Here is a 25,025-nt window from a genome sequence, read left to right on the forward strand (position 1 = left end):
GCCTCATCCTTTGTGCCTCTCTCATTTCCTCTGCCTCCTACTCATGCTCTGCATTCCATAAAGACATTTAAGGGAACAACCATTATGAGCCCCATGGTAAGGGCTCCATGACAGAGGGTAGGAAGAAAAAGATTTCACCTGATATCAGCATAACTGAGATTTTTGCAGTTTGATAGCGATTTTTTTTGCAATTTAAAATGAAATTTCTTATGGAATCCTGCAATATACTTAATCAAAGTGCTACCAGTCTCAAATTTTTTCGGACCCCGCCTTCCCCCTGCCTTCAGAAGAACTCAGCAGCAGAAATGGCCTCCCAATGGGCATACTCCTGTTCTGCATAATAACGGAAGAGGACGAGGAGCAGAAGAAACAATATGCTCTGAGAGACAGGTGCCATGACAGAAGACACCAGCCCACTCGCTATTATCCCAATGGGAGCACTGCATTTGCGCTTATTTGACACCAGTTTTTACGTTATGGCTAAGGCAAACTTCTGCGAAAAATTTGGGCGTAAGATCCCTTCAGCAAGATTGGCGCAGAAACTGGCATAAATTTCAGCATTGTTTTGGCTTAAATGGGATTGAGGAAATTCCGGGCCCATGGGTCATTTATCTGACAACTGATCTGGACTACACCGTGTACTCTTTTTTACCTAACAACTAATCTAGGCTGCCTCTTCTCTTACCTGATGGTTGATTCGTGCTGCTTCCGCAAGACATTCCTCTGCTTTTCCAAACTCCTCCTGCTTTAGGTGAAGCCGAGCCAGAACCACATGATACTCACAGCTTAGACCACTTTCAGAGCAAAGCAGCTCATGTGCCAAGGCTCTTGATACAAACTAATAGCAAGAAAAAGAAAACAGAGTTTTACTGAGTTGACAATGGCCAGTCACTGTGGTGAAATACCACAATTTGGTCGGCTTGTTATAGAGAGAGACAGTGGGAAATAGAGAGAGCGAGAAATAGAGAGAGCGAGAGAGATTTAAATAAATTAATTGAAAAAAAACTGCAGTAATTATTAGAAATTCACAGGCTGTGCAAACCACCTTGTTGGTGCAATAACATGTTGTGCTGAGTCACAGGCTTGCAAGCCACATTTCCCTGCACATAAACCAGGACTTTCCTACAGTCAGGGAGGAAAAATGGAGGGTGATTGAAGTTTAGATCCCCTCAAACTTTCTCATGTATTTCTCAGCCTTCAGTTATAGGGAAGCATTGGAAGAGGCCAAACAGTAGCTTATTACTTGCCACAGAGGACAGACTATGACTGAAGTTGGGCAGAAAATAACTAAAAACTGAGAAAGAAAATGAAGGTGCAATAATTGAAAAATGAAAAAGGGAATGGTTAAGAGATACTCTCTGGACAAATGGATGAATAATGAAAAAATACACTGGGCTGAATTTCCACAGGGCTCCATCAGTCTCTCGCTGTGGAACCCCCAGGAAAAGGTGTTACGGTGGGAGATCCATGGAATTTCTGCCCCACATTTGCAGTGTGAAAAAAATGACAAGATGAATCACAATTCCCAATATATGGATTATTTGTTCTTAATGCTCAGTATTGCCAAGTAATTATCTAATTTTAAAGGTGAATACCACTAAGTAATTATTCCAGTATCCTTGTATGTGTGTATATAATGTACTTACAGTTAGGTATATATTCTGTGCATAAGTGGATCATAACGTAAACTAAACTGAACTTTCACCTTAGGAGAACAGAAATTGTTCATCATCTAGTATGAGAATCAACAGCTTCTCATGATCCCACCTCATTCTTACTTAACCTACTATGTGGTCATTTCAACTTTACATAATTATTAAATGTGGGTTTGTTTCTGCTTATTAACATTTCAGATAGTTTAAGGAGTTTCTCTGAGTCTTGATGCTGACAGTGATGTGGCACAGTGCCCAGTCTGTATTCTGGGAATTAAGAATGCCATACTGAAAGTTTGATCAGTGAAACAGGGCTAACAATTGTAGTGTCTCCGGATGAATAAAAATAAGTACTGTAAAAAAAACTTAGCAGCCACGGGGGATTGCACAGAGCATGCTCTCCTCTTTTGAGTACAAGTTTTCATTGTTTTGATTGTCTCCATGCCACATATCATTTCCTCTCCACGAGAGTGGGAAGTTAACCTCCTCCTCTTTCCAAGATGTGATAAGGCGTTATATAAATATAAGTTTTTCTTTCTTTAAGTAAGGATTATAACTGACCTGCAGAGCATTAACCTCCAATAGAAACCTTGCTGCTTGCATGTAGATACTTCTTGTAAATGGAGGAATGGGCTCTTTTGGTGGCTGTTCATTAGCAGAAATGGGTACTGGCTCATCCTGTTGCGTGAGTGTTGAGGTACTCTCAAGGCCATCAGTGATTTTTGTTGTTTCTACAATAGGCAGAACATTTTTAATTGTCTGATACTCTACAGTTTTGCATAACATGTTTGATTTGAATCCAGAGCAACTTCAGTTAAACTCAACATCAGTTAGACTTCACAAAACATCTATCAATGCCATGTGCTTTTGCAAGCATTGGCTCTAAACATTCCATTAGATTCTGGGAGTGAAATGCTGGACCTCCACAATTCTCGATCTCTATCGCTCCTTTTTTTCCCAGAATTTTCTCTCCTCCCCTCCTGCAGGTACTGACTCATGCTAGTGAATGGTGTGTGTGAGCTTAGCCATTGAGTGTTTGCACAAAGAGGAAATGAGGGCTGATATCCATTATGCCAGATTTCTGACCCCACTACATTGCCCCAGGATTTCCTGGGGGAACCCAAACTCACATCACCGAGGCTGTGTCTGTGTCTGGAGTAGGCACAGACTCAGCAAAAGAACTTTAATGATACCAATGGTGGTCGCAGGTAAGTCTTTATTCCCCAGCAGCCAGAGGCCTCAATGCCGGCAGCCTGGACCATACTGGCACGACTCTTAGGCCTGCAGCTCCACTCCTGCTGTTATTCCCGATCCCAGCGCAAAGCCTGCCAGGGTGCAGGTCTATGCTGGGCCATTAAAATGGCCCGGGCATAGGACAATTGTGGGTACCTATCTCTTTATAGGTGCAAAGCGGCTCATGTATGCTGTACTTGTCAGGCATCTAGCAGGGGCCCAGAAAGGAAAATTGGCCCCACAATCTACTCTGGTTAATTGGTTACTTAATGACTGGATAATTTAAATGTTTGTCCTAAAAAACCCTTAAGTTTTAAGTTATTTTGAATGACTTGATAATTCATATTTGTAGCACAAAAATAGACTCTGAATTAAAACAATTAGATCGTATACAAGTGACATTTCATTGACACTGACCGTTCCAATTTTAGTTACGGTGACTGAAAATCTATATTGGTAACTGTACAAAGTGCTTCAGACATTGAAACAGCCGTAGGTTGGCTCATTTATACTGTAGGGCAGATGCGGGAAGAACAGGGCATACACAAGAATTCAGAGTTGTTCAAAAGTCACAAACACTACTTTAAAACCTTGAGTGGATTCATATCCACCATCCTTATCGATATGAGTTGCAGACTTGAAATCATTCTTGTGTATCAGTGTATTTGATTGTCCAATCAGAAAATTGGAATGTGTCTTTAAAGCACCACAGGTTCTTCTCTGATTGATAGCATGACCGGCTATTACCAGAGTGTGCCACAACTTTATACTTGTAAGCTCCACCCTACTTGTCCAGTATTGTATTAGAATAAGAAAAACATGGCAGAATTAAGCTGCATTCTGGGAGTTATAGCTCACTGGCATGACATGACGGGGTAACACTGATGCACAGAGAAGTCTGCTACTTGGTATGAGGCTCTACCCTCAGAGGCCTGAAAAATGCAGCAAAATTCTAATTCTAGGGACAGGATCAGGCCTGTGTGAAAGAAAGTTCTTGGGAGGCATTCTTACAATAGCTGATTTTGTGGGTAAGTTTAATTTTTTTTATTCTAGAATTATAATTTTTTACATGGTTATTTTATGAATGTTATTTCTACAGCTATATTTTCAGCTGGGTCAGAATGAAAATGGCGGCTGGAACCATGCAGAAAAATAAATGCAGCGACATGATTGGTTGAAATTGCAACTGTTGAAATCATTACTTTTCGATGGGATTCCATCAGAGCTTTGATGATCTAATTTTCAGTGAATATGCTTAATTTGCATATTTGAGCCAATGAGAGAAGCTTGATTTTTTTCTGCCAAGGACAAATTTAATGTGCCACCTACAGCTTTAGTGCATGATGTGCCATAAACAAAATTTTTAATCATATAGGAATATACAGACGAGTATACCCATCAAGACCCACTAGCCTAGAAATTTGGCCATGCAGTGCCCATTACTCGGGTGCTAACCGGCCTACTAAAGCAGCAATATGGCAGGCAGGAAGAACACACACATTTCCAGTTGGAAGTGCGCTGCCCGCTATATTGGATAAGGTACATGCGCTGATGTCAGCAGCACATGTCAGAATTATTTAAAAGGCTGAATATTTCATTTAAATTAGGGTCCTGTGCTTCTTGCAGGTCCTGTTTTCAATTTTCGAATGCCCCAGTGCTTCACTCGCCATATGCTGAACTTGCACAGCATGACATGGCACTAACTGGCAGGAAGGCCCCCTCACCAGTGATACTTAAATGGTTTATGCATGGAATTTTACAGCACAGAAACAGCCGTTCGTCCCAACAGGTTTATGCTCCACACAAGTCTCCTCCCACTCTATTTACTTCTTCTCACCCTATCAACATATCCTTCAATTCTTTTCTCCTTCATGTACTTACCTAGCTTCCCCTTAAATGTATCTATGCCAGTCGCCACAACTACTCCATGTAGTAGCAAGTTTCACATTCTAACCACTCCCTGGGTAAAGAAGTTTCTCCTGAATTCCTTATTGGATTTATTAGTGACTATCTTACATTTATGGCCCTAGTTTTGAACTCCGCAACAGTGGCAACATCTTATCTACGTCTACCCTATCGAACCCCTTCATAATTTTAAAGACCTCTATCAGGTCACCTCTCAGTCTTCTCTTTTCTAAAGAAAAAAGCCCCAGCCCGTTCAGTCTTTCCTGATAGCTGCACCCTCTCAGTTCTGGTATTGTCCTTGTAAATCAATATTGCACTTTTCCCAGTGCTTCTATCTCCTTTTTGTAATATGGAGAACTGTGCACAGTATTCTAAGTGTGGTTTACATTTAGTCTACATTGTGATCAACCTGTTGTACAAAGCAAGAAGCCAAAGCCCCATTTATTGCCCATCCACAATTTCTCTGACACAATTTCTCTGAAGAATTGAACATTAGAAGGAAAGGTTCAATATAAGTTTAACATAATTTCTCTGCTTTTGAATTCTATTCTTCCAGAAATTAACCCCAGTGCTTTGTTTGCACTTTTTATGGCTTTGTTAACCTGCGATTTTTAGTGATTTGTGAATCTGTAGCCCTAGATCCTTTTGCGCCTCTACCCCATTTACTCTCATTTTCCAAGAAGTAGGTGACCTCCTTATTCCTCCTATCAAAATGCACCACCTCACACTTATCTATATTGAAATTCATTCGCACCCATTCAACAAGTTTGTTAATGTCTTCTTGTATTTTATCGCAGTCTTGCTCAGTATTAATTATACCCCCCAATTTGGTGTCATCCGCAAATTTTGATATTGTACTTCCGATTCTCTTGTCTAAACCATTAATGTGAATGGTGAACAACAGTGGTCCCAATGCCGATCCCTGTGGAACACCACTTCTCACCTTCCTCCAGGTGGTGGGAACTTACAGGTTAGTTGCTGGTTTCTCATTTCAGGCTACTGGTTAACCTGGACATTTTTTTCACTCTGGAAAGTTCACTGTCTAAATAGAGCAAGATTAATAGAGCACTTTTGTTGGCTGCCTCACAGATAGTTTGGCTGCAGCTATGAGCGGTCTGGTAAGACCGCGTTTGGGGCTGGAAGATGAGGGAGAGCAGCAAGGAAGACACCAGTGAGCAGGAGCAGCTGCCAAAAGAGGGAGGAAGAGGAGGGCACTGTGCAGGAAGCCATATCCACAGTGGATATTCAGGGAACACTTCTCCCACATTAACTTTACTCAGGAGCAATATCTCAGATGCCTTCGCTTCACGAGGCAGTCATCGAGATAATTCAGTTGCTGCAGCCACAACTCAAGCCTCGCACCAGTGCATGGATAGCACTGCCTGTCACTGTCAAGGTCACCGTGGCCCTCAACTTTTATGCCATGGGCTCTTTTCAGGCTGCAACAGATAATATCAGCAACATCTCCCATGTATCAGTGTCACTGAGGCTCCATGCGATAGGAGAAACAACTGCATCTGCCATGGAAGCTCAGATAGTTACTATGGCAGCTCATACTGCTGCCATGCAATCTCGATGGTTGCCATCTTGGGTCTGGGGGCCAATGTCGACAGAGACCTCTAAAGCGTCAAAGCAGTCCTGCACTCTGTTCTCGTGCAGAACTGTAGGGATGCTGAGGCGCTGACTCAGGAGAGTGGCCGTGGCTCCAAGGGAGAGGCACCCGCTGTCTTCTCTCAGGACGACAGCATGCCTGCTCCCCTGCCAGCCACTCCGCCAGTGCCTTTGCTAGTACCACACAGCCAGCCGGGGCAGACTGCTCCAGCCTACGCCGAGTTGCTACAGTCTGCATCCGGGTCCTCTAGGTCCAGATCTGCTCGAGGTTGTTCTCCATGGCCATCTGGTGTCCTCAATGGAAACTCAGAAGCCTTCCACCTCCGCAGCTGTAGCCACTGGGCAAACACCTCATAATAATATGTGAATGTGATGACTTGGGACTCAGCGGACAGATCACGTGAAAGCCCAAAAAACACAAAGGAATTCGGGGTATCAATTCTAGGGTGGAAAACTGATGGAAATGACTGCAACCACTAATCACAGTCACATTCTTCCTCTCACCAAACTCCCTGCCAGCGAGTTGTTGTATCCAGGATGTAGTATGCTGTTGTGATGTATAATAGAAGAGGGATGAATTCAGAATGAGTGCTGAATGCAATTCTTAAAAAGGCCACAATTCTTCTCCCCCAAAGGGCAAGATATAAAGGTGAGAAATGTTGTGAAACAGGGAAGGAACTAAAAGAAAGAGAAATTAACATAAACATAGAAAATAGGAGCAAGAGTAGGCCATTCGGCCCTTTGGGCCTGCTCCGCCATTCAAAATTATCATGGCTGATCGTCTAACTCAGTACCCTGATCCTGCTTTTTCCCCATATCCCTTGATCCCTTTTGCATTAAGAAATATATCTATCTCCTTCTTGAATAATGACTTGGCCTCCACTGCCTTCTATGGTAGAGAATTCCACAGGTTCACCACCCTCTGAGTGAAGAAATTTCTCCTCATCTCAGTCCTAAATGGCATACCCCGTATCCTGAGATTGTGACGCCTGGTTCTGGACTCCCTAGCCATTGGGAACATCCTCCCTGCATATAGTCTGTCTAGATCTGTTAGAATTTTATATGTTTCGATGAGATCACCTCTCATTCTTCTAAACTCTAGTGAATAGGCCTAGTCGACCCAATCTCTCCTCATACGTCAGTCCTGCCCTCCCAGGAATCAGTCTGGTAAACTTTTGTTGCACTCCCTCCAAGGCAAGGACACTCTTCCTCGGATAAGGAGACCAAAACTGCACACAATACTCCAGATGTGGTCTCACCAAGGCCCTGTATAACTGCAGTAAGACATCCCTGCTCCTGTACTCAAATCCTCTTGCAATGAAGGCCAACATACCGTTCGCCTTCCTAACTGCTTGCTGCACCTGAATGCTCGTTTTCAGTGACTGGTGTACAAGGACACCCAGGTCTCGTTGCATCTTCCCTTTTCCCAACCTATCATCATTCAGATAATAATCTGCCTTTCTGTTTTTTACAACCAAAGTGGATAACCTCACATTTATCCACATTATACTGCATCTGCCATGTTCTTGCCCACTCACCCAACTTGTCTAAATCACATTGGAGCCTCTTTGCATCCTCCTCACTGCTCACATTCCACCCAAGCTTAGTGTCGTCCGCAAACTTGGAAATGTTACATTTAGTTCCCTCACTCAAATCATTGATATATATTGTGAATAGCTGGGGCCCAAGCACTGATCCCTGCAGTACCCCACTAATCACTGCCTGCCACCCAGAAAAAGACCCATTTATTCCTACTCTCTCTTTCCTGTCTGTCAACCAATTCTCAATCCATGCCAGTATATTCCCCCCAATCCCATGTGCTTTAATTTTGCACACTAACCTCTTGTGTGGAACCTTATCAAAAGCCTTCTGAAAATCCAAATACACCACATCCACTGGTTCTCCCCTATCTATTCTACTAGTTACATCCTCAAAAAACTCCAGTAGATTTGTTAAGCATGATTTCCCTTTCATAAACCCACGCTGACTTTGTCCAATCCCGTTAATGCCCTCCAAGTGTTCTGTTATTACATCTTTTATAATAGACTCTAGCATTTTCCCTACTACTGATGTTAGGCCAACTGGTCTGTAATTCCCTGTTTTTTTTCTCCCTCCTTTTTTAAATAGTGGGGTTACATTTGCCACCCTCCAATCTGTAGGAACTGTTCCAGAGTCTATAGAATTTTGGAAGATGATCACCAATGCATCCACTATTTCCAGGGCCACTTCCTTTAGTACTCTAGGATGTAGATTATCAGGCCCTGGGGATTTGTCAGCCTTTAGCCCCATTAATTTCCCTAACACTATTTTTTTTACTAATACTGGTTTCCTTCAGTTCCTCCCTCTCACTAGACCCTTGGTTCTCTAACATTTCTGGGAGGTTATTTGTGTCCTCCTTTGTGAAGACAGAACCAAAGTATGTGTTTAATTGTTCTGCCATTTCTTTGTTCCCCATTATAATTTCCCCCATTTCTGACTGTAAGGGACCTACATTTGTTTTCACTAATCTTTTTCTCTTGACATATTTATAAAAGCTTTTACAGTCAGTTTTTATGTTCCCTGCTAGTTTACTCTCACACTCTATTTTTCTCTTCTTAATCAATCTCTTTGTCCTCCTTTGCTGAATTCTGAACTGCTCCCAATCCTCATGTTTGCCGCTTTTTCTGGAAATTTTATATGACTCCTCTTTGGATCTAATACTATCTCTAATTTCTTTTGTAAGCCACGGTTGAGTCACCTTTCCTGTTTTATTTTTACGCCAGACAGGAATGAATAATTGTTGTAATTCCTGCACACGTTCTTTGAATATTAGCCATTGCCGTCATCCCTTTTAGTAAAGTTCCCCAATCTATCATAGCCAACTCACACCTCATACTTACGTAATTTCCTTAATTTAGATTCAGGACCCTAGTTTTGGATTCAACTACTTCACTCTCCATCTTAATGAGGAATTCTATCATGTTATGGTCGCTCTTCCCTAAGGGACCCCGCACAACAAGATTGTCAATAAATCCTTCCTCATTGCACAATACCCAGTCTAGGATCGCCTGTTCTCTAGTTGGTTCCTCAACGTATTGGTCTAGAAAACCATCGTGTTCACACTCCAAGAATTCCTCCCCCACTGTATTATTGCTAATTTGGTTTGACCAATCTATATGTAGATTAAAGTCAACCATGATTATAGTTGTACCCGTCTTGCATGCGTCTCTAATTTCCTGTTTAATGCCCTCCCCTACCTCTCCACTACTGATTGGGGGCCTATAGACAACCCCCACCAACGTTTTCCGCCCCTTGGTGTTTCTTAGCTCCACCCATACAGATTCCACATCGTGATTTTCCGAGCCAATATCCTTCCCCACTATTGCATTGATTTCCTCCTTTCCTAACAACGCTACCCCACCTCCTTTCCGTTTTTGCCTGTCCTTCCTAAATATTGAATACCCCTGGACGTTCAGTTCCCATCCTTGGTCACCCTGCAGCCATGTCTCCGTAATCGCAACTATATTATAACCGTTAATATCTATCTGCGCTGTTAATTCATCTAGCTTATTGCAAATACTCCACGCATTAAGACACAATGCCTTTAGACTTGTCTTTTTAAGATTGCTAGTCATCTTAGTTTTATTTTGCACTATGGCCCTATTTGTTTTTCGCCCTTGTTTTCTCTGCCTTCCACTATTGCTTCACCCACAAAAATTAAAATGTTGGCTGACCTTTTACGGAAGCCTTCCGCTTTTTATTGTTGCCTGCTGATTCTTCATTTGGAACCACTTCTGTAGCCCATCCGACAGAGGCTGCAACAGACTGCGTACTAGAGGTCTCATTGGGCCCAGGTTCAGTTGCAGTCTTGGCAGCTTGATGATCTAAAGGAGAAGCAAACAAGATTGCGTTCATATTGTGTTACAAACTGCATAATACATCATTGCATTACACAATTGACATGTTAAAAGAGTTGACCTTTACATTTTTAACTAAGACCAATAGATCTCCTATGGCGTTGCACATGGGAGGGAGGGGCGGGGAGTCGATTTTGACTTTTGGGCGATCAATCGGCAGAGGGCAGTGATTTTGAGGCCCCGTCCTCATTTAAATTTGGCTGGCATCCCGATGCAGTTGGACGGATTGAGGTCTCAAGATTAGGTCGGGGCGGCCACTGGCAAGGTAAGTTACAGGAGTGGGCGCGATTGCAGAGGGTGAGGATCTGGGACGGCAGTGGCCCAGATTATTTTGTGGGCCCTGGAGGAGCAATCCTGCTCCTCCGGAACCAACAAAAATAATTTGACACTTACCTTTGGTGGGCCTCTCCATTTCCCGTGGAACTGCTGGGAGCCTTTACATTATAGGACCCCGATTTCCATTTTAAAGGGATCTAACTCCTGGAACAAGCGGCCAATTTGGACACCTGGTGGTAGGTCCCTTTCAAAATGGAGCCGTCCGCATTGTCGGTGTTATTTTGAGGCCATTACCACCCCGTTAACGCCGGGCAAAGGCAGTGACGATCAACCCCAAAAAGTCAAGACCAAGTTTAGTCTTCAAGTAAAGCAGGATTAGAGGGCAGTGGACAATTGGACCAGGCCACGCAGATGAATTGAGTCACTATTTTAAACTCATTCATTCTGTCCTTATTTTTATAATTTCATTATAATTTCTATGTCCACATTTATAATGGAAACGGCCTACGTAAACTTGTCATGCGCAATTACACCTTCCTGCCAGTGGTGGCCCTACAGTACCTTCACTGGGGGAGGGTATAATTACAGCATGACAGGTTTGCATAGGAAGTTTCTATTACAAAAATGAACACAAGAATTATAACGGAAATCGCTGACAGGAAGTTCACACAGCCATAAGATTTTTAATCTATTACTAGCCTATTACCCATGGCATTGTACATGGGGAGCCAAGGCCAAGTGTAGTCTTCAGGCAATCAGGGTTAGAGGGTGGCGGATAATTGTACTAGGGTGTGTAGTCCCCACTTTAAAAATTATACTACTGACCTTATTTTTATATTGCCATTGTAAATTCCTATGTTCACATTTATAATCGAAACTGCCAGATAGGACCCACAACAAGGAGTCACTAGATAAAAAGAATAAAAAAAGAAAAACAAAAATAATAGGAACCAGCTTTTAAGGATTTCAAATTAGTGAACTTCCAAAAGAATCTTGCTGATTCACTGGATAAAATAACAGAAACCAGGTACTTAAGGACGTAAAATTAGTGGAAGCCCAAGAGAACCTTCCTAAAATAAAAGGTGCTTTTTATTATGTCCAATTAGCGTTGGGGCCGGACCAAAACAAATACCATGGCAAAGGCTAAATCCAATTCATATAAAGGAACGGACTAATCAAGACAGAATCATAACTCAGCTTTTTATTGATTGACTTGGTACAGAGATGATGATCCAAGTCTCTTTGAATACACATGTGGATAAGGGCTCCAACAAATTAAAAAAAACATAGGCTTCTCGATAATCACAGGGACAACTGAGAACAAAAATAAGAACTATAAGGTACAAATAATCTATCTTCTAAATTTACTAATAAAAGCATATTGACACGTTAGAATTGTGTTCTACAAAGGAGGAGTTACAAAAGGAGATTGTTTGGCAACAAGCAAACATAAATACCAAGGATACAGAAATAAATGATGATCTAAAACATGAATTAAACCAGACTCTCGGTTCCTTGGTGGGTCTTGTCGAGATATTAAAGGGAGAGTGTAAACAATGGAAAAAAAACAGTAGGGAGCAGAAGGATCCTTCACTGGTCAGGTCACCCAGGTAAAATCCAAAATTGAGCATGAGGTACAGGGATTACAGTTGAGGATTCAGCAGTTAGAAGGGAATTGTGGTCAGGATGGGAACATGATAAGTCATCTGAGGAAGGAACGAGATTGCCTCACGGTTGGGGAGAGGTACCTGCTACTACCTAACTCCTGCCATCAAGGATCTCCAGGTGATCGAACAAGATATTTCTCCGCTAAAGGATGGAGGATCTGTTTTTATGTACCACCGTGACTATGTGACCATTTGTAATTTATATGGCATTACTACGGATGAAAAAGTAATTGAAGTGATGTGGTCGACCTGTGATCCAAAAATGTGGACACGTCTTAGTCTTGAGGCTCAATCATTCATACATACGTACATAGACAGATAGACAGACAGACAGACAGACAAATAGACCAGATGGACAGAGTGAGCAGTGGTCCTGACATGGGTCGCTGTGGGACTCCACTACTGATCAGGCCCCATGCAGAACTGCTACCATTAATAAATACCCTCTGTCTATGCAATTGCAGCCAACTCACAATCCTGCTTACAAATTTGACCGCCAATCCCACAGGGCACTGCCTTATTGAAGGTTCTTTGAAAAATCAAGATGCACAATATCTGCAGGGCTACCATCTTCCACCAACTTTGTGATCTCTTCAAATCCAATCGTAAACCAACCAATTGGTTTATTTTACATTAAATATATAAATGAACAGAATACAGTTTTCATGATGAAACTCAATCAATTCTCTAACGATCCTTGTAACATATAACAAACCTAACAATTTTGCCACTTTATAGGCTAAACTCACTTACATGTTAGCTGTCCCTGAACTAAACAATACCTGACTGCCTGTTAAAATCTGTACATGTTCATACCTAGTTCCAGAGTCTTTCAGCCTTTGTGACTAACTAGAAAGTGAGATCAAACTGTATCATTCATTCTACTAGAGGAAGAGAGAGAAAACAAAGACTGTCCTCTGACTCTTCCCTCACCTGTTGGTGTCAGGGATTGGCCCACTGAGCAGCCAATCAAAGTTACCACCTTGAATGAGCCCCTTCCTTACTGTGAAATCTTAAAGTACTGGAAAGGTGTATCCAGTTAAACCAGCTTCCAGGTGCAATGAATGAATACCATTCAATCATTAAATTATATGGGATCGGTAGTATAGTGGTTATGTTACTGGGCTAGTAATCCAGAGGCCGAGACTAATAATCCGGCGACCTGATGTCAAATCACCGCCATAGCAGCTGGGGAATTTAAATTCAGTTAATTAAATAAAAAATCTGGAATAAAAGCTAGTATCAGTAATGGTGCCCATGAAACTACCGTATTGTCGTAAAACCCCATCTGGTTCACTAGTGCCCTTTTTAGGGAAGGAAACCTGCCGTCCTTACCCGGTCCAGCCTATATGTGACTCCAGACCGACAGCAATGTGGTTGATTCTTAACTGTCCTCTGAAATGGCCTAGCAAGCTACTCAGTTGTACAATCCCACTACAAAAAAAGTCATAAAAATAAAACCGGATGGACCAGCCGGCATCGAATCACTAGACACCAGGCATGGCAAAGGCAAAGGCAAACCAAGCCCAGTTGACTCTGCAAAGTCTTCCTCACTAACATCTGGGAACTTGTGCCAAAATTGGGAGAGCTGTCTCACAGACTAGTCAAACAACAGCCTGACATAGCCATACCCACAAAATCATACCTTTCAGCCAATGTCCCAGGCTCCTCCATCACCATCCCTGGGTATGTCCTGTCCCACCGGCAGGACAGATCCACCAGAGGTGGTAGCACAGTGGTATACAGTCAGGAGGAAGTGGCCCTGGGAGTCCTCAACTCTGGACCCCATGAAGTCTCATGGCATCAGGTCAAACATGGACAAGGAAACCTCCGGCTGATTACCACCTACCACCCTCCCTCAGTTGATGAATCAGTACTCCTCCACGTTGAGCACCACTTGGAGGAAGCACTGAGGGTAGCAAGGGCACAGAATGTACTCTGGGTGGGGGACTTCAGTGTCTATCACCAAGAGTGGCTCGGTAGCACCACTACTGACAGAGATGGCAGAGTCCTGAAGGACATAGCTGCCAGACTGGGCCTGCGGCAGGTGGTGAGAGAACCAACATGAGGGAAAAACCCACTTGACCTCGTCCGCACCAATCTACCTGTCGCAAATGCATCTGTCCATGACAGTATTGGTAGGAGTGACCACTGCACAGTCCTTGTGGAGACGAAGTTCCAGCTTCACACTGAGGATACCATCCGTCGTGTTGTGTGGAACTATCACCGTGCTAAATGGGATAGATTCAGAACAGATCTAGCAGCTCAAAACTGAGCATCCATGAGTTGCTGTGGGACACCAGCAGCAGCAGAATTATGTTCCACCACAAAAATCTGTAACCTCATGGCCCAGCATATCCCTCGCTCTACCATTACCAACAAGCCAGGGGATCAACTCTGGTTCAAAAAGGATGTAGAAGATGCATGCCAGGAGCAGCATCAGGCATACCTAAAAATGAGGTGCCAACCTGGTGAAGCTACAACACAGGACTACATGCATGCTAAACAGCAGAAGCAGCATGCTATAAACAGAGCTAAGCAATCCCACAACCAACAGATCAGATCAAAGCTCTGCAGCCTTGCCACATCCAGTCACGAGTGGTGATGGACAATTAAACAACTAACAGGAGGAGAAGGCTCCATGAATATACCCATCCTCAATGATGGCAGAACTCAGCACGTGAGTGACAAAGACAAAGCTGAAGCATTTGCAACCATCTTCAGCCAGAAGTGCCGAGTGGATGATCCTTCTCAGCCTCCTCCCGAGATCCCCACCATCACAGGAGCCACTCGTCATCCAATTCAATTCACGTGATATGCTGGCTGGCTGGCTGACATCTCATCCTGGGAATGAGCCTTAACAACATTCTAAATGGCTTATGTATCTTTGCGAGTTAACCCTTCATAAGCTGAATCTAACTTCATAACAATATCATAAAATGAAAAAAAATTGGAAACCTCCATTAAATCCCCCAAAACCTTCCCTGTCCCAGTGAACAATCCCAATTTTTTCAAACCTTTCTTCCTAACTATAACCTTTCATTCCTGGTATTATTCTAGTGAATCTTTACAGTAGCATTTCCATGACTTTACTATCTTTCCTATGGAGATGGAGTTTAATTTAGATAAATTTGAGGTGATGCATTTTGGTAGATCGAATCGGGCCAGGACCTACTCCGTTAATGGTAGGGCGTTGGGGAGAGTTATAGAACAAAGAGATCTAGGAGTACAGGTTCATAGCTCCTTGAAAGTGGAGTCACAGGTGGATAGGGTGGTGAAGAAGGCATTCAGCATGCTTGGTTTCATTGGTCAGAACATTGAATACAGGAGTTAGGATGTCTTGTTGAAGTTGTGCAAGACATTAGTAAGGCCACACTTGGAATACTATGTACAGTTCTGGTCACCCTATTATAGAAAGGATATTATTAGACTAGAAAGAGTGCAGAAAAGATTTACTAGGATGCTACCGGGACTTGATGGTTTGACTTATAGGGAGAGGTTGGATAGACTGAGACTTTTTTCCCTGGAGAGTAGGAGGTTTAGGGGTGATCTTATAGAAGTCTATAAAATAATGAGGGGCATAGATAAGGTAGATAGTCAAAATCTTTTCCCAAAGGTAGGGGAGTCTATAACGAGGGGGCATAGATTTAAGGTGAGAGGGGAGAGATACAAAAGGGTCCAGAGGGGCAATTTTTTCACTCAAAGGGTGGTGAGTGTCTGGAACGAGCTGCCAGAGGCAGTAGTAGAGGCGGGTACAATTTTGTCTTTTAAAAAGCATTTGGACAGTTACATGGGTAAGATGGGTATAGAGGGATATGGGCCAAGTGCTGGCAATTGGGACTAGCTTAGTGGTATAAACTGGGCGACATGGACATGTTGGGCTGAAGGGCCTGTTTCCATGTTATAAACTTCTATGATTCTATGATTCTATAATGAGGAGCTCAAAACTGCACATAGCATTCCAACTATGGTCTAACCAACGTGTTGTGCAAATTCTGTGTGCAATAGAATACCCGAATAAACAAAACCCAGACTCCCACTTGCTTTTTTTTTTAAAAGGGTCTTTTCTACTTGTATGCTCACCTATAAAGGCTTAAAGTATCTGCATTCCGAGATCTATGTTCCTCCTGGCAGCTCGTTCCAGACACTCACCACCCTTTGAGTGAAAAAATTGCCCCTCTGGATCCTTTTGTATCTCTCCCCTCTCATCCTAAATCTATGCCCCTCGTTATAGACTCCCCTACCTTTGGGAAAAGATTTTGACTATCTACCTTATCTATGCCCCTCATTATTTTATAGACTTCTATAAGATCACCCTTAAACCTCCTACTCTCCAGGGAAAAAAGTCTCAGTTTATCCAACCTCTCCCTATAAGTCAAACCATCAAGTCCCAGTAGCATCCTAGTAAATATTTTCTGCACTCTTTCTAGTTTAATAATATCCTTTCTATAATAGGGTGACCAGAACTGTACACAGTATTCCAAGTGTGGCCTTACTAATGTCTTGTACAACTTCAACAAGACATCCCAACTCCTGTATTCAATGTTCTGACCAATGAAACCAAGCACAGTTATGAATTTTACTGTTTAGGATCTACTTGAGCAGGGGAGTTCACCCCAGTGTCCTGGCCAATATTTATCGCTCAACAACCTTATTGAAACAGATTGTCTGGTCATTATCACATTGCTTTTTGTGGGACCTTGCTGTGCGAAGATTGGCTACATTACAACAGTGACTACACTTCAAAAGTACTTCATTGATTGTAAAATGCTTTGGGACGTCCTGAGATTGTGAAAGGCACTATATAAATGCAAGTCTTTCTTTTTTTTCCTTTTACTTCCTTTCACTGTTCTTTTTCCCAAAATATACTAATTCACATTGGTGTCCATTGAGACGTGATTAAAATGTGACAAGAATGGCAGAAGCTGCTTTTCTGCCGAATGCAAAATACGCAAACTTGGCAGCCCTATGACAGGTATGGATACAGTGTGACTGCTTTGATGCCATATGACAGTGCAGAACAAAGTTATATGACACACTATACTTCAAAAGTATAAAATGTTCATTTTCTAGTTCACTTTTCTCTATACTTCAATTTTCATATTCAAAAAGTTAGACCTCCCCAGTCCACGTTGTACGCCTGGTAAAGAAGCTGTACCATATAGCCTACATTTGAAGATATAGTTAATATCACTTTTTGGAAAGAGTACCATTCTCCTTCCTCCACAGCTATGTGCAAGATTACAGGCAATACTGCTCCTTTATAAGGAGGATGGTGCCACAGACACCTTGGAGAAAACAATAAATTTCATGACAGTGATATATATGTGTCCTTTCACCTATTTTATTGTCCTCAAGTTCACCTACCTGGAATCTCGGTTCCCGTTGTCCTGTCAGCAATCACTTCCTCCAGAGACCTTTTCAGTGTTTCAGATGCTAGTTGAAGCTTTTTTGCCTCTGCGAAGGCCATTTCGGACAGAATCGTACGATCCTGACTTTCATAGTACAGCCCTGAATACACAATGGTTTCATTAAAAACTAGAACCAGATTAAGTTATGTGTTATTAACACTTTTCATGATGAAAACATGGGGATAGTTTGTAGATCTGATCAAACTCCCATCAGAATTAAATTCTGATCTTCCCCCCTTCATTTAGCAAGTTTCAGATTCCGTCTGCCCTATTCATTAAAAGAAAATTCACTTGTACGTCAACTGCTTTTAAACACTTGCTACAAGGCAAGTCACTAGCTCAAGTGTTGTACTGCCAGGCAGTACTTGCTATTCAAATCTATCGGTTCTCATTGAATGAGTGTTGGCAATTTTTAGCTGGCAAGGTGCTGGGAACCTAGCTGTTTTCCTTGTTTGATTTTTCATATTCTTAGCAGGACTGGTGGAGCCTGGCATTCTCACGAACCTGCTCTCTCTCAGAGAATTTTACCAGTCAATGGTGAGACTGATAGAGCTTGGAATTCAAAGACAAATATCTTCATTGAGTACATATTGGCAGTTCTTGGATGAAATACTGGATTGATTGCTGAAGATAGCAAATTCTGCCTTGGGAAGGACTCTTCCCCACCCCCCATCTGAAGTATTGCAATGGGAGGCGAAACTGAGTCACCAAAAAAGGGAAAATAAATAAAACACATGTTACTTACATTTGAACTCCTGTATCTCTAAAAGGGAAAGTAAGTGAATAATGTGGCTGTGTATAATTATCTATAAGGTGATGTAAATGCCACTTGCATATTTGAACATATGTATGTAAATGCATGCAATTGAGTTGGGAGAACTTAAGACCAAATTTAAAATCTGATCCAAACTTTAGATTTAGAATGTTTCCCATAATTATCATTTACCAATACAATTTAGAAGGTCTTGAGCGGTAAACATTTACAATCAAAAACCTATGGCTCCACTTATTCAATACAGGAAGCACAAACATAATTGATCTGGAGCAGTTCACCCGAATACAATGAACCCAAACTGACCCTATTAGTTGACATTCCAATTTGGACACTGCTTCGAAATTCATGTCTGGTGTGTGCACACATGTACAGATGTGTATGTACGACTTTGTATGCCACTGAGTGCATATATGAGTGAATATGTGATATCTAACTGCACGTCTTATGAACAAACTGAAGAAATTATATGAATTATATCTAGCTTTAGCAATTTCGTACAGGACACACTAAATGAGGGGTAAGTTATCATAATGGTTAGTCACAAACTATCTTATGAAGCACACTAAAAAAACAGTATAAATCTGTTTTAAATATAAATGGTTTCTCACACTACATTGAAAGCATGGGAGATGTAGCAGGAAATTGACCAGACATCTTTTATTTAAAATTCAATCTTCAGTGTTAAATGTAGTGTAAATACACACTGGAGAATCTTTTTAGTATACAAACTAAATCATAGCAGTAATAAGAAATCATAAGGAAAAAGATGGGGCTGTATCAATGTTAGGAATCTGATGGTTTCTAATGCTAAGTCTTACACATACACTACTTTAAGAGAAATGATAGTGAATTAGATTCTGAATTGAGCATTACCCTGCACTGTCCAAGCTAACAGGTTGTCCGGTTCGAAGCACCTGGCACTCTCAAAGAAATTGTCAGCATCTTCATAATGCTCATTCAAACATGCTAGAATACCACACAGAATAAGGCTGGAAATGAAATAACCAGATTCAGTCAAACACAGAAATCATAATAAACACTGTACAATCTATTCAGACATAATATCAACTTTATTAATCAAATTCTGTATAAGTTTTGAATCAAGGTTACAGTTAAGTCAAATGACAGTGTATCCTCACTTTCACTTACTGTGAAATCACAGATAAATTGTTTTATGCCTTCAGTCCTTCATCTGTCACACAATATGTTGGAACACAAATCTGTTGCACCACCAGGGCATTGAATCAGGACTTCTAATATGCACTATATATATTTGAAAATGTTTGTTTTTTTGACTTGCTGTGCAGAATTCTATGCAAAGAAATTGGTGGCTGTTGTTGGGTCCATCATAATTAAGACTGACAAAATCAGCAGGATCCCAGAGATCATTGAGCCAGGGTACATCAATATATTATTATAATTGATGCAAATCTATGTACTATTAAAAATGGTGTGTGGTTGCAACATTCTACTGGTATTGTGGCTGCAGGTGGTACAATGAGGGTAACATTATGTGACCCTTTAAGTACAGTGGGCTATGGCTAACCTTACATGACAGCACCACTTTACGGTCTCTGAACTGCCCTATCTTTGCACTGTGAAGCTTTTGGGTGCATAGCCAAATGAATTTACAGCGCACCCTTCACTTGTCGCTCCTCCCTTATCCTTGAGCCAAATTCGAAACATGAATCAAGCCAGATTTTCCTGGGGTTGGGCTATTGTAATGTCCCTATGACATGGGGACCCTTGAATGGCGCAAGTGAAAGAGGAAATTATGGAGTAAGTGACTTACGCCATTACTTACTTATGCTCTGCATAAGTTTCCTGGATTAACACCAGTTTTCACAATGCTGCCACTTAGACTCAAAAATAATGCCGTTAGTAAGCTGGAAACCGTGTGATTTTTTTTAATTAAAAAATTCCAGTGAAACTGACAAAAATTGCAAAACTGTAAAAGGGACATTATAGCTTAAAATAAATATTCGGTGTTATTAAAATTACAGCGGCCGGGCAATTGGGCACTCAAATAACGCTTCCACTGCATGGACGGCTCTGGTGGCTTCTTCTAATATAGCCCAGAGTGTCCTGTATCACTGTGGTTTGCTGCTTGCTGCACAACTTTGCTCTGCAATGGGCACAACACAGGAGCCACCACTGGATTAAGACTTTCCACAGATGACATTGAAGATGGTGAAGAAGCGGGAGGGCACCAACACCAGCCTGCAGCCAGACATCTTCAGCAGCAGTTCACTGAACAGCATTTCAGCTGAACAATCCCTGCCTTCTTACCCCCCAAATTAACAGTCCTGTCCAACATCCCTCCGAGTCATTCCACCCTCCAATAAGCTACTTCCACCCAAAGACCAACATTTATACACGTCTAACGTTGCAGGATCAACAGCTACTACAGGAACACTGCAAACAAAGATTTAAAAATGGTTTATCATTTTAATGGCTTACACAAATGCATAAAACTAATTATCATCCAGGAGTTAGCACATCGTCCCTACTTAAGTGGTCTCTTTCCCACTTTAATGCTCATGTGTGTTGCTCATGGCTTCAGCATGGGAGGTGAAAGGCTGCTGTGGCTCGCCAAGAGCTCTTGAGATGCTCGCAGTGGGTGACCTCTAGAAGCTTAGGCCTAAGAGTGCAGCATCTAGGTGGCTGCCAGGGCAGTCTGGTGGAGCTAGCTTCCTGACACCAGGGCAGGTATTGGTTGAGGGGGTGGTGAAGGTGCAGTCATCCTGGGAGAGGGCAATATGTTCCACTCCCATTTGCACCACTGCCCCTGCTATGGGGCTGCTGCTCTGCACTCTCACTGATCGACAGGAGAGCAGAATGTGGGACATCTGCGACACAAGTGAAGACCCAGTCTGTCCAAGGCGGATGAGATGGTGGAGCCCAGAGCCTGAGATGATACTACTGGAGCCAGAGGCTCCTGCAAAGAATGGCCAGTTGCCGCATCCATTGAGGTTATCACATGCTCCACGCTTGAATGCAGAATGTTAATGCCATGCACCCAAACCCCACACAAGTGGATAGAGAACTGATCCACACTCTCTGACATGGTGCGGTAGCTCCCACACAGGTGGTCCAATACATTGAGCAATTGTTAGTGCTCATGAATAATTTTTTTTTGAAGGCTGGGCCCCTAAAGTCTGCATCTCTGTCTTCAGCTTAGCTAGGAACCGAGCTTGTCCTTCGGCAAGCCTTTTCCTGGTCTGTCCTTCCCATTTGTATCTGCCCCGACACACTGATGCTGAGTGAATCACCCTGTGCAGAGCCCTCTAACTCACCACCCAAACCACCTAATATGCGAATCTCTGTGCTGGTGCTTGGGAAGGTCTGAACGACTGACAGTGGATCTTCGGGAGAGTGATTATCCCCCACCCCCACCAACCCACCCACCACCCATTATCTGCGCGAATGCGGGGCCCAAATCGTCATAAGGAGCAGCAAAATTCTGGCATTTCACCTGTCAAATTGAAATGAGCCCCGATCATCAAAATGGTTCTGGCATTCCAAAGACATCATTGGACAAGCGGTGCGATCGTTCCACCCGCTACCCACCCTAAAAGCGCTCCAAACCAAAATCAGGGCCCATGAAACTGCATTTTTAGAGCGCAACAATACTATTAGGCAGTCTAAAACATTGTTAGTGAGTGTGGTTCAGGCCTACTTAAGCAGTGTAAAGTGATTAAAATGCATGACTCTGACCTGTGTATATGTTCCTGGTTTACAGCAACAGCCTCACAGAAGCACTCCTCCGCTTTGGCATAGTCATTTAACAGGAGGTTAAAAGTACCATAGTCAAACCAGTGGTCAGCACTGCTGTTGTCACGTGCCAATCTCTATAAAGAAAAGGTATTTTTTAATCCTGAGAGTTAAATCAGTAATCCATTCCCAATGTGATACAGTTGAACTTCTTCAGCATCGCACTACTTAAGACAATGGGGGAAAATGGACCCCCATTTTATGGGCCAACCTTCCGCGCCTGAAACACATCCAATGCCATTTTGGTTCTGGTGCTCTAGAGGCGACCCTGGTGTCAGCCTCTAACAGACATTAGGCCCCTTGCATATGCTAATAAGGAGCCTAATGCCCGTTTTATGATCCATTTCTGAAATTGTAATGTTTTTCCAGTGCTACAGCAGCCTAACCAGCAGCTCTTAAAGGGACCGCTGGAGGCCAGGTAAGTTTCTGTTTTTTTAAAACTTTTTTAAACTTACCTTAACGTGGAGCCAGGAGGAGCAGGAGTGCTTCTCTTGACTACAGTAATGCCCGAAATTGACCACCACTTCACCAGCAAGCTGACTGGTGGCCGTCTGCAGCTCGTCAGACTTAAAATAGCAAGTGGGCTTCGGACGTGCCTGTTTTATCACTCCATAAATAGCATTTAGTATTGCCCATAATATTTGTCTTCAGTTTTTTATTGAAAATAAAATGAGGGGCCAAAACCCATAGTGCAGGATACCACCAAGACTGAAAAGAGGAAAAAATTAGATTACCATACATTCCATGTCATTTGTATTCTTTTGTAAAACTTTGAAATATCTCAAATTGTGTCAACACAAATGCAGCAGAAACCCCCTTCCAAGACAAATGAGGATAAATTTTCCTCTGCCCTGGTGCCAAATAACAACAGAGCAATGGGGAAATGGGTGCTAATCCTTTACCCTCAATCTGTTCCCGAATAGCAGTACCCAAACTTCCTCGAGACCTTTCTGATGGACACATCTGACTGGGCCTGAAGAGGGTACAGCATGTAAATTAAATGCAAATTAATGTCAGATGGCTCTGCACACTTATTTCCTCTATTGGGCTGGATGCAGATTAGGGGAAGACTGCCCCCATAAAAGCCTGGAGCTACTACTTCCCAATAAAAATAGTTTTGCTGCTTCAGTACTGTCAGTCTTTGAACTTAGTGATGGAGGCAGTGTTTAGTACTGTGCCGCCCACCTTTTTACAGTACGGCTCATTTGGAGGCGAATGAGGGGAACCAACCAAAAGCCTCTTTGACAGCTGCTCAAGTTATTCATCAGACCCTCTACCATGCCACTAATAATTCTTTCCCTACTACAAAACAACAATACAGCCTCCCCTGACAATACAACTACTCAATCCCATACTTGTATTTCCTGTTAGTAAATCTACTATTTGGCACAACCATATTGCTTTTTTAACAACTCCCTCCAAGGCAGACTGCAGGAAGTTCCTAGACTCTTGCTTAGGATGCCGCAGCCATTCCAGCTAAGGCACAGCAGCACAGATTCGTTCACAAGGGACACCACCATTAAATAAATGTGAAGACCACTGACTTACGGATCAGAGCTTCTAACAGGCAGAAATGGATTTAAGAAGCGGTTCACAGGAATATTCTGCTCTCATTACCTATAGAATTCAAAGATCTTCTGGTTCTCCCATGGGACCTTCCATTTTGCCTGCCTCTTTATAGTTGCTGCTGCCTTTATGGCCTTGGCAGCACAAGGACATCCTCTTAGTTGCTTCCTGCACCCTGTAGAGTGCCCCCGTGTGCACTAAGTGCATGCCTGAGGAATGCAAATTAGGCTCAACGGGAGGATTGGCTGCCGAGGATGTGACCAGTGTGCTATGACCAAATTGCTCTCAAACAACATTGAGAGAGGAATATTGGCCTATGGATTCTCTGGATTATCGCCCTATCTACACAAACTCTCACCTCTTGGTGGTATTTAGTTGCTAGTTCAAAGTCCTTGTTCATTTCAGCTTCTTTAGCAAAGTGTTTTAACTGAGCAGAACCAAGAAATGATTGTGGAATAGGATCTGGAGGATCCACGTGCAGCATCTAGGTGGAGAAAAGGACAATGAGTTAGACCTGAATCATAAAATATTCAAAGTTCTCCAGACAATGTAGATAAAATGGAGAATTTAAAGATCATTGCTTCTGACAATCTCACAAGTGGCAAGAATTAAACAACTGTCTAGTTTCTGAACTGTACATGCACTGTTGGAGATTATATATTCGCCTTTGCAGTTTTTTTTACTAAAACTAAGGCAGAATGGCTAATGCAAGAATTATGGGTAGGATAAAGTGGGTAATATGGGTAAAGATAGTTAACCTAATAAAGCACTGTGTGCATCTGCATGTAGCTTCTCTGAAACCCCAAAACTCGGGATAAAAAATCTTGAGCAAACCATACAGGAAGCAGAAGTGCCATAACCTACCAGGCTACGGACCAAGTGCTGGAAAGTGAGATTAGACATGATAGCTCTTTTTCGGCTGGCACAGACACGATGAGCCGAATGGCCTCCTTCTGTGCCGTAAATTTCTATGACTCTATAAGTTTAACATTTTAAATATCTTACTTTACCAGCTGCGCAGGAAGGTATTTTGGCAGAGACATGTGCAATGAAAGATAGTTGACCACTGTCTAAAAGGATGATAATTTTAGACACTGGAACACGGTTGGATAAGGATGCGTGTTCAACAATTTGTTCGATGACCTAAGGATTATAAGATGCCCAACGAAGTTAAACTCAATGACCTAAGGGTCACAAGTTAAAACTTGATGACTTAAGTGAATGGTAAAAGTCTCAAATGTGATCATACATGGGCAATG

At 42.4% G+C, this 25,025-nt stretch overlaps 1 protein-coding gene across 1 annotated transcript in view; it reads right to left on the reverse strand.

The window, feature by feature from the left end:
• Positions 1 to 25,025, reverse strand: part of cfap70 (cilia and flagella associated protein 70) — a 111,580-nt gene that overhangs the window by 13,929 nt on the left and 72,626 nt on the right. The window contains exons 17-23 of the mRNA XM_068003735.1: positions 24,125 to 24,250; positions 22,144 to 22,277; positions 19,300 to 19,415; positions 17,608 to 17,751; positions 10,115 to 10,264; positions 2,214 to 2,383; positions 686 to 838 (exon numbers count right to left, since the gene is read on the reverse strand). Of these exons, the coding sequence (XP_067859836.1) occupies positions 686 to 838; positions 2,214 to 2,383; positions 10,115 to 10,264; positions 17,608 to 17,751; positions 19,300 to 19,415; positions 22,144 to 22,277; positions 24,125 to 24,250 (993 nt within the window). The remainder of the gene's footprint in view (positions 1 to 685; positions 839 to 2,213; positions 2,384 to 10,114; positions 10,265 to 17,607; positions 17,752 to 19,299; positions 19,416 to 22,143; positions 22,278 to 24,124; positions 24,251 to 25,025) is intronic.

This window comes from Heptranchias perlo, chromosome 22, assembly GCF_035084215.1.
Source record: "Heptranchias perlo isolate sHepPer1 chromosome 22, sHepPer1.hap1, whole genome shotgun sequence".
NCBI lineage: Eukaryota > Metazoa > Chordata > Chondrichthyes > Hexanchiformes > Hexanchidae > Heptranchias > Heptranchias perlo.